General features: G+C 39.2%; 1 protein-coding gene across 2 annotated transcripts; it reads left to right on the forward strand.

Moving 5' to 3' along the window:
* The first annotated feature begins 617 nt into the window (after positions 1-617).
* Positions 618-5,662, forward strand: LOC107596391 (achaete-scute homolog 1a-like). 2 transcript variants are annotated; one of them, XM_016287218.1, is made up of 3 exons: positions 618-751; positions 4,728-5,253; positions 5,353-5,662. In XM_016287218.1, the coding sequence occupies exons 1-2, from the start codon at positions 737-739 to the stop codon at positions 5,238-5,240; spliced, it is 528 nt and encodes a 175-aa protein (XP_016142704.1). In that variant the 5' UTR covers positions 618-736; the 3' UTR covers positions 5,241-5,253; positions 5,353-5,662. The 2 variants fall into 2 exon arrangements, with proteins under 2 accessions (XP_016142704.1, XP_016142631.1); XM_016287145.1 differs by lacking the exon at positions 618-751 and having other exon boundaries at positions 4,548-5,253.
* The last annotated feature ends 5,098 nt before the right edge of the window (positions 5,663-10,760 follow it).

Consider the following 10,760-nt stretch of genomic DNA (forward strand, 5'->3'; position numbering starts at 1 on the left):
AGCAGGTAAAAATACGCTTCTTACTTCCTAATTTCACTTTTGTGTTTAACGAAACGTTATTCAAACACCAGCGAAATAAGTAGTTCTACTTTTATATACTTGACAACTTTGCCTTTAATTTTGACGACCTTTGTGTGGTTCAAGTCTTAATTAGGAGGAGGACAAACACCCTTGAAAAGGTTATTAACATACAACAGACAATAGTTTGCATTTAGTTCATAGACTCAGCAAATGTGATCATTAAATCCATATTTTCCTTTGTGTTAAGTTAAATCAATGTATTGACACCTGTCTGTACACACACAGCTTATGTTTAGGCTTATACAAACCATTCATGACTTCACCACTAGATGGCAGTTGGTGTCTATACACAATTAATGAACCGTCTATTCTATCCTGTTAGCTCCACTTTCCAAAAACATTTTTCTTTAATGTATTGGACATAGGCTCACCATTTAAATTGCTAAAGATAAGTAGGACAAGAGTAAACGTACAAAAATACCATAAACTGAAAAAAGGCGCTATTCGTTCAATTAGGCTACTTTGGCATTAGATTAATTTGTGATCACTGGATATGATATGACAATATTGTACATGCATGTCTATTTACACAGGGAGTATAGGCCCATGACCAAACCTCTATGGGCTCTATAAAGAACTGAAGTCCTATCAAAGTGCACAACAGCAAAGACTCGTCACTGAACATCTGGACACCATTCCTCTTCAACGCCTGCAGATGTTTTCAGGTAAGGTAAGTTTAGGATACAATAGACTCCCTCTGTATGGAAAAATTATCACAAAAACAGATCAAGGCTTGGTGGCTAATGCACATATTCAAGCTAAATGAAACGAATCAACAGCTGGTATATAACACATCTGGCCTTTGCCTTATATTGTTAAGGGGAGCTTCTTAAAGTTAACTTAAAGGGGCCTATAACATAATTAAAAAACATACATTCCCACTTCATTTAAAGTATGTACTTTTAAATAGGCCTAATAGAAATGGATAAGATGAATACATGCAGGGCCAAAGTGGGAGAAGTTCTGGTCATTTGTCATTTGTCATTTGCGTTGTTTTAAGGTACGATACTAAATGATTTAGCCTATAAAACACTTAAAAATAGCTACTTTATTGGCATCGATGGTTCCATCCATGGCATCTTTCCACTGCACTTACCGCTCTTTGTAGTAGAAAAAGAGTTCGTCAGATCATTAAAGGGGTCATATGATGCTTTTTTAAAGATCATTATTTTGTGTATTTGGTGTAACAGAATATGTTGACATGCTTTAATGTTCAAAAACACATTATTTTTCAAATACTGTACATTATTCTAGGTCCTCTATGCCCCGCCTCTCTCAAACGCTTCGTTTTCTACAAAGTCCCTCCTTCCGACAAGCGCAGTCTGCTCTGATTGGCCAGCTGACCCAGTGCATTGTGATTGGCCGAACACCACAAGCACTCGTCGGAAATGTAACGCCCCTTACCATAATCACGAGCTTCATCTTTCAAAATAAATGTAAAGACAGTAAATAATGTCATTAGTTTTACCATCAGTTCAAGCCCGAAAGGGGAACAGAGTCGCGTGACAGACACAGTGATGAAGCTGCTATGTGTTTGCAGTACACAAGCCACGGTTAAGACAGCTGACTCCACTGTGAGACCCTGTCTCTCTCTCTCTCTTTCTCTTTCTCGCTCTCTCTCGCTTTCTCTCTCTCACTCTTGTTCTCTTTCTCTCGCTCGCGCACACACACACACACGATGCACAAAACTCTGCATTTGAACAGTCAATAGCAAATACTTAAACTAATAACAAAACAGTAGCTGATTCAGAAGCGCCAGATTGTCATAGCAAAGTCAGAATTACCTCCTCTCCTAGGTTCACGAAACGGTCGTCCATAAAATGCATTGCTGTTCTTAAAGATTCCTAAATGCATCTACTTCTGGAAGGCCAAATAAAGTGCTTTTGCTTTCGCCTAGAAACACACAGCGTCTCCCTGACATGGCTGCTTCAACACTAACTGCGGTTACTGAAACCACGCCTTCTTTCTTTGCGTGAACATTTGGGCGGCATTATGCAAATATTTCCACATAGTGAGGTAGGTATAGGTAGATATGTGGGGGCGTGTTAGAACGAGCCATTTTAGGGGGGCGTGGCAGAGTCTTAACTTTGATAAAGAATATCTCTTTGGTTTTGAGACTTTAGTCTTTGCAACTTCAGGGATCTTATCTATGCACAATCAGCTTGTAACACTCCAAAGAGAAAGGAAAACGTGAAATCGCATCATATGACCCCTTTAAACTGTTCTTCAATATAAGAAAATCTGGAAGCCAAAATGGTTATCCACGGCATGACTGCGAAAATCCTCTTTTGGAGCACAGTAACTGCAAACCCCGTAGATCCTCTATTGTTTGTTTGTTATTATGTGTAAATATAGAAATATGTGTATATACGAATATGTGCAGTAAGTGAATGCTTGTAGCCCAGATTGTCTTGTACTGTTACTACATGACTTCAGTGGATCGCGCGCTTTAGGTTTTCACTCACTTCTACGCTCATGCAGGATGTAAAGCAAGTTCACACAGTTAATAAGGAATCATCGGTGTTCGGTTCATTCACGAGCATGATCGTCTCATCTGCGCAAACGCGCTCTCATCCACTAACGTTCAGAAATAGCAGTGCATAAACGCCACACACCTGCTTTCAAAAGCGCACCAATGAATAGTCATTGAAATGATCCAAGAAAAAGGCCCTTTGCAATGTAGTTTTAACAGCTAACGAATTGAAATATAATCCTGAATATCAAACCCGGGCTTGTAGGAGAAAACAAGCAGCTTTGCATGGAGTTGTTTTGTTTGTATTATTTTACAGCAGCTCTACGAGTTGTAAGACAGGCAGAGGTGTTTCAACAGAAGTTCAGACGCCCAGATGTCATATTAATTATTACAATCTGGAATGATTGGAACCTTCCCTCATCCCAGAGTATCATGAAAGAAAGAGGGGCTTACAAAACGCTAATTGGACTCTGCGAATGCACTTACTGAGCATGGTGGATATGTTTCAGAGAGTCCCAGCCGGAGTGAATAGAACCCACGCTTCTTTTCTAAACGCCCTTGCTGCGCTAAAAGAGGAGAAGAGGGGAAAAGAGAGAGGGAGAGAAAGGAAAGTTTGAGGGGGCTGGGTGATTGAATGCTGGTCTAATCTTGAATGCCTCAGCCAACCAAGAGAAATTGCACAATTTATTGCCCCCCTCCCTCTCCACGCCACATGCATCTCGCGCACACACAAAATTGGCGCAGGCAAAGTCATTCAAACAAAGTTGTTTGAAAGCATTGTGCCAGTATCGTGCGCCATGAAAGAGGCGAAATTAATCGAGAGATATACTGTAAGTAAATAGAGTGAATAAGGTGTCAGGAGCTTTTCTTAATGCGCGTCCACAAAATAATCCGTTCCGCCTTTCCAGCTGTGATTTCTAATAACGACTGGCCAAATTCATCTTGCCCGGACAAAGATTCCCTATATGGAACAATATTATATGGCTGTAACACGTTAACAGTATAACAGTTGTGACAAATGTTAATTCATGACCAAACTACACCTGAGTCCAATGAAAGCAAAGTGCTTTGAATGAGTTCATTTACCTCTGAATGGATTCGTCTTAAGCACAGCAGCTGTTACAAATGATTTGCTATATTTGTTAAGAACTGATTTTTTGTTGTTGTTGATAAGATGATGTTCGACATTTTAGGAAGCTTAGTATAGCAGGATTCGTATGTGATTAAATAATGTGGTAAACCGGGGCATGTTTTCACAAACAAACTATGTTTACTTCAAACACTTAAAACCCTCTGTCCTCCAAACTACACCTCTTTTTTTCATAAATGCCAAGTCGGGACATGTTGTCACATGTTTTAAATGTTATTAATGACGTTATTTGTTGGCAAACAGTGGTTAGATATTTTATATTTCTATGAATTGTGTTGCGTTTATGAACTTTTTTATAGTTTTTTTCTGTTAATTCTGTTTAATGGCAGATTTAGGCTAATTGTGAAAACTAGTCTTCTCTATTCATTATACTGCATTATCATAAAATTTGAATAATTTCATGATCTTTCGAATATATATATAGCCTATACATATAGCTGCAAATACAGTCAACGTGCATCATTCTTATATTTTGCTCAAGTTTTTTTCCCGTGTTTGTAAAATGATTAATTTCAAGTTTAATTACTCGTTTCTCAAAGCGCCCTAAAGAAAAATCGAAGCGCGCTGTTGTTACATTTTTACAATGTCACAGGATGCCTTTAATGCAGCTCAAAGTTGAGTGTGTGTGTGTGTTGTTCTCCAACAAACACTTGTCATAACCGAAAAACACCTCTAGTCATTCTTTACGAGAAGTTGTTTACTCAGTGGCAGGAGCGGCACGCGCCCGGCGTACGCAACACAAGCGCATCTCAGGGGGCGTGGTCAGGGGGAACGCGCGGCGGGCCGCCGGCGTATTGAAAAGGCCGCGCTGTTTCCATCTCACAACTCAGAACAGGTCGAGAGTCCGGAGCACCCCTGCCCATTGAAGACACACGTGAACGCCACGAGCAAGACGCACGGCCATTGGGCATTCCAAAGAAAACTTTCGTGCTTTTCCTCCGCGAAATGGACATTACTGCCAAGATGGAAATAAGCATAAACCAGCAGCAGTTCATGCCACCTGCTTGCTTTTTTGCCTCACAGAGCATCCAACTCAGTCCGACCGACAGCCAGTGCAGCAACAAGTCCGCGTCGAAGCAGGCGAAGAGGCAGCGCTCATCCTCTCCGGAGCTGCTCCGGTGCAAAAGGAGGCTCAACTTCGCCGGCTTCGGGTACAGCTTGCCACAGCAGCAGCCGCACGCGGTGGCCAGGCGAAACGAGAGAGAACGCAACCGGGTAAAGCTGGTGAACAACGGCTTTGCTACTCTCCGCGAACACGTTCCCAACGGAGCGGCGAACAAGAAGATGAGCAAAGTGGAGACGCTGCGCTCGGCTGTGGAGTACATTCGCGCGCTCCAGCAGCTCTTAGACGAGCATGACGCGGTGAGCGCGGCGTTCCAGTCGGGCGTCCTGTCACCCACCATCTCCCAAAACTACTCTAATGACATGAACTCTATGGCCGGTTCGCCCGTGTCCTCTTACTCCTCAGATGAGGGCTCCTACAACCCTCTGAGTCCTGAAGAACAAGAGCTCCTGGACTTTACCAATTGGTTTTGAACGTTCGTGAAAGGTTCGTATGAATTAAATTAATCTTTATTGCCGCTATAATTGTGTTTTCACGATTTTGTTGTTCATGCAAGATACCCACCATGTCCCGTTCTCTTTCTAGGAAATACCTAAAAATCGCAGTACTGCTTGGGAGGAACTCGGATGTCCTCCAAGAACACAAAGCACTGCGTTTGCGCTACAGTCGGTTCGGAAAGACTCGAATCCACACCCAGAGATGGCCCATACAAACCGGCAAACCACGGGTCCCGAGAGTCAAAGAGCCAAAGGACTAAAAGGGAAGAGCGGGAATCCAGTCCTTCCAGCGCATTCGCCCAAGAAATCTATTTTTAAAATGACAACAATAAGCAAACGTTGTTCTTTACCTATGCTAATGTAATCAGAAGGTTTGCCCTGATAGACCCCTCTCACAACTCTGATATGCTTCCAACTTGGCGAATTTTATTATATGAAGTTCTATTTGTATAAAACATGTTGTTTTCTGAAATATATTAAGCTATTTTTATATGTAAGAGATTTATAGATGTTTTTGTACACATTCATTTTAATATGTATCTATTTTTTACCTATAGCCTGCCATACATTGCTCATTACCTCTCGCTTATTCAGACTTCTAGTCTCAAATGCATCGCAGCTGGCAATTCCCTTTACGGATGTGGAGGTTTTAGAGGAGTTTAAGAGTTTAAATTTCAACACCAACGTGTCTTATTTAATAGGAATAATAATTACAATGGTAATAGGATTCGAGTGATCAAAGGTTATGCAGCTATTGTCCAAACGGAGGTGTTTTGTGTCTCCACACTGCCTGTTCCACTTTGCCTTTACAATGCTGGGTTTTGCATCTCAGAAAATAAGAATATGCCTTATCTCCTTATTTTCTACAGTTTAGTCTCATAATAAAAGTTTCTAAAAGAAATATATTTTCTTGAGTTTGTTTTGTGTATTGCAACCATTTATCTTCATTGTTACTGAAAGCAGTTCTAGAAAAACACAGTCAAGTGTAGATTTTCGTTGCACAATTTCTTTTTTTAATGGGCAACAAAAGTGATAAGCCTGCTAACCCTCGGCAGTCTGCCTGTTGTCAGGCAGTAGGAGACGTGACCAGCATACTGCACCGTTTCACAGACTGCGCTCATAATGAATGCCAATTTGGAGAAGACAGCACTTTTGGAAAATAAGCATATTTTTTTGCTCACCCTACTCACACTTTTGTGGGTGAGTATGGCAGAGAGAGAGAGAAAGACAGAGAGAGAGAGAGAGAGAGAGAGAGAGAGAGAGAGAGAGAGAGAGAGAGAGCATACAGGACCAAGTAATCAAAGAATTAAAAAACGTAGCATATTTTCTTCTATTAACGTTAACAATTAAAATAAGATGTTCAAAGGCTGATAAATATATGTGAAACGCACAGGGCACAATGGTTTTTAATAGAATCTTTAAAAAGAAAATATTTGTTAAGAAAATAGTGTTTACAGATATGATGATTTCCTTCATGTTCCTGCCTGCCACACTGACATTTGTGTTGACCTCGAAAAGTATTGAATTTTGGAGGAAAAAAAGGTTATGCTAACCGTCTTTTATCAACATATTTTTTCAGACATTTTAGTCTTTTAACAGGGCTTTTTTTTCTTTCTTTTTTAAACTCTCTGGACAGTTAGCTACACCACCAACACATTTTCTACTTCTCGCAAAACATATCAAAATAACTTTTAAATTCAGAAATTGCAAACATGTTCATAATATAAAAAGTGTATATAAGTAATTTTTTACAGTCTATTGCGTTTTTAATGAAACATTTAAAACGATTTGAAAACGCGAACTTGACTTTACTGACCCAATATACAAACGTATTCAGTAAAAAATACACTTTTTGTTAAGTTACTCATAAATAACTCAAAGTTGCAGAGTTTAAATAACAATCGTGGAGTTTGACAGGTAAAGTGTGTGTGCAGGGGCCGGCGCGTGCCTGCTGTAATGAACTGAAAGGCTCTGTGCGTGTGTGGCGCTCGAGTGGAGTCGGCTGAATGTGCGTGTGCCTTTCTGACACGCACTCAACAACTGTCCCTTTAAAAACACACAGCGTCAGGTTGCTGTCCACAAGAGGCAGGTGTTGAAGAAAAAGAAAAAAAAATAGGCCCCACACGAAAGTAAGGCGAGCTTTGTTAAGGGTAAAACGAAGTATCCCAGCTTATCAATTAGCCATAGTTTTACGCTATCTTATATTTAAAGCAATGTTTTAAACTAGCGCGACCAGACAGGGTCTAGCAAGTGTGGTAAAAGATGGGAACGATTTTAGTGTCACAGGTCCAGATGAGCCAAAAAACATTATCTATGTTTATATAAAAAGACACACTGTTAAAAAATGAAGGTTCATTTTGGCATCCGTTCCATGAAGAACCATTAACATCCATGAACCTTTTCCATTGCAAACCTTGTTCTTTAGTGGAAAAGGTCGCATTATTTAAATATTCTTCACACTACGAAAAAATGATACTTTTAACTGAAAGGTTCTTTATGGAACCCAAAATGGTTCTTCAGTGGAATTGCTGTGAAAAGCCCCAATATACAGTCAGGTGTCCTAGAATTCCCTGTGACTGTGTGATTCACTGACCAACTTCTATGACATGTCAAACCACCATCCAAATTGGAAGGGTCTGAACTGTTGACTAGCTTGGAAAATCAATTTTTGCGCTTTTCCATCAGACGCTTGACCAAGCACCGTCTTATTGTAAGGTACTAGACCCATTTGTCAGTTATATTTCAATAGCTAGAGTTTCATATTTATCTGGTGTGAAATTAATTTGGGGAAGAGAGGCAGTGCTTTTTTTTTGTGCTCTAGATCCTGAAAAAAATCAATAAATCAGGATCTCTCAGATGGATAAAGCAAATTTTCCACTTGATTTTCTGGCCTCTTGTGTCTTGTCGGTGAAAGATTAGGCTATAGAAAATGTAATATCACGTTCAGATATTTGACTTCCCTCCAATAAGCTTGTTCCAGGACCCTGTTTTATCAAGAAACATTGCAGAAATCATTACTACACTGAAAACATTTTTTTTGTGTGGAAACAATTTTCACACAGAAATTGCTAGTAAATTTCATAATTACAAAGAAACAGAAAGTAACACATTAAATTCAATATTACATTTTTGAATGTATAAAACATTGAAATATTGAGAACATTTAATTTCTCTGTTTGTTTTTGAACAAAATCTCCACAGAAAGCAATGTGAATTTCATGCTAAAACTTTTCCATTGACCTATAGTGAATGAGCTTCATGGCCAACCTGAAAATACAAGCCACCAATTCCTTTTACAAACTATTCATGCTCAATCTGAACTGTGTCCAAGGGAACGGTAGCGAGCAATGCAGCGTGTGTAGTTGTGCGCACAGCCTATTCGAGCCTGTGTCCATCAATTTGTGGCAGAATGTTGCCTCCTCATTATGCCACGCCTGAATAGAACAAGAGCGGCAGCATGTAACCCACACTGATTAGCGATCCGGGCCCCTCTGATGTTCTCCCTGTTGAAATTCATGGGGACTTCTTGTTATCACTCCTCTCCAGCCTCCTTCATTCTCTTTGAAAGTGCTGCCATCCCTGCCTCTCAACTTCTTCAGCAGACTTTGTAAATCTAAAGACTCAGACTGTTAGACAGCACTCACTTCCTCATGAGTGCCCAGAGAGCTTTTCACGACTGTCCAATGTCTGACAGAGGGCTGCGGCCATTTCTTTAGGCTAAATGAGACCGGTCGTTCTCTGTTTTTTTTCGCTACCTCGAACCTTTTCATTTTTCCTCCCTCTCCTCTTGCTTATACAAATGCTCGCTTTTGTTATTTCTGAATGTGACGGTGCTCTCTATGCATGTCAAAGCTCTTCTCTCCCCTTTCCCCTACTGAGTCCTGCAGATTTGGTGAGTGATTATCAGTGATGATAGGATGTTTGATGACCACATTGTGCAAACTTTTCACTCTCTTTATGCCGAATTGCCAATTACATTTAATAAAGGCTCTAGCCTGCATGAAATATGAGCTGCTTGACTTTGGCCCTGAAGAGTGCAATGCAAACAGTGTTTCAGTACCACAGACAGCACTCCTCTCCACTCTACTAATGTTCAGCAGTGACGCCTCAGTCTTGTGCAGTAAATGAAATCTATGCCCTATTTTTCTGTGAAACTGTAAGGTTTTCTGTAAGGTTTTGTCATTTTGACCGACATTCAGTCAGTTAGTCAGTGTTTACCCCTTTTTTATGGGTTATTGACATGGATGCGGAAAGAATAATTAATAAGGTACCTTGTAGTTCATTTTTATTGAGGTTTGATCATTCAACACTTGCAGCAGGAGAAGAATACAGATTAAATGGGACACTTAAACATAATTTGTATCAGTATTTGTATATTCTTAGTGGTGATTTTTGCATTGAAACAGTATACAAAATATGAAAAATTTGAAATGTCTCTACTTCATCAGTTGGCCCACCTGTATTCACTCTATTAAATAATATAATATAATATAATGTAATATAATTTATATAAATAAAATAATTTTAATGATATATTATTGTATATACGCTACTGTTGAAAAGTATAAAAAAATAAAAAAGTGAAGAGAGAGTAAAACATTTAGTCACAAAAGATTTCTATTTCAAATAAATGCTGTTCCTTTAAACTTTCTATTCATCGAAGAAGTGTTTCCACAAAAGTATTAATCAGTACAAATTCTTGTCAACATTGATAATAATAAAAATATTATTATCTTATATAATAATAAGAAATGTATCTCGATCACTAAATCAGCATATTACATTGATTTATGAAGGGTTATGTGACACTGAAGACTGTAGTAATGGTTACTGAAAATTCAGCGTTGCCATTGCAGGAATAAATTGCATTTTAAAATATATTAAAATAAAAAACACAAATTTTAAATTGTAATAATATTTCACAATAGTTTTTCTTACTGTATTTTTGATCAAATAAATGAAGCCTTGGTGAGCAAAATAGCTTTTTTCAAAAACATTTTTCATACATATGCATTATGTATCTAATACATGTATTAATTTGAATGTTAATATGGCCTAACTATTAGTGCAAACAGTTGTTGTTGACACCATCACAGGTTGCTGGAGTCATCGAAGGGGTTGGCGATGACTGAGTTATGAATGAGGATGAAGAGAGGCAGATGAGCGAGGAAGTCGAGAAGATCGAGGGAGCGCAAATTGTGAAGTTCCCGTTTCACCGACGCCTCATGCTCAGGTCTGATGCCCCCTGCCTTGAGCTCCACTAGGAGTTGCTCTGCCCCAATGCAGCCCTCTGGCACCACAGCACTCCCTGTTTGGGCCTCAAGCAAGAACAGGAACAACTGCTGTAGAACAAGCACACATACTCAGGTTAGTACCAATGAATGTAATATCCATTCTTGTGACACTTTATTACATTAGCCAATTCAATATGTATGTATATATATATATATATATATATATATATATATATATATATATATATATAGTATAGTTTTG

This window comes from Sinocyclocheilus grahami, unplaced genomic scaffold, assembly GCF_001515645.1.
Source record: "Sinocyclocheilus grahami isolate Dianchi unplaced genomic scaffold, SAMN03320097.WGS_v1.1 scaffold1.1, whole genome shotgun sequence".
Lineage (NCBI taxonomy): Eukaryota > Metazoa > Chordata > Actinopteri > Cypriniformes > Cyprinidae > Sinocyclocheilus > Sinocyclocheilus grahami.

Bases quoted from the DNA above. Each gene is read 5' to 3' on its own strand.
- LOC107596391 (XM_016287145.1), top strand. From the start codon at position 4,650: ATGGACATTACTGCCAAGATGGAAATAAGCATAAACCAGCAGCAGTTC.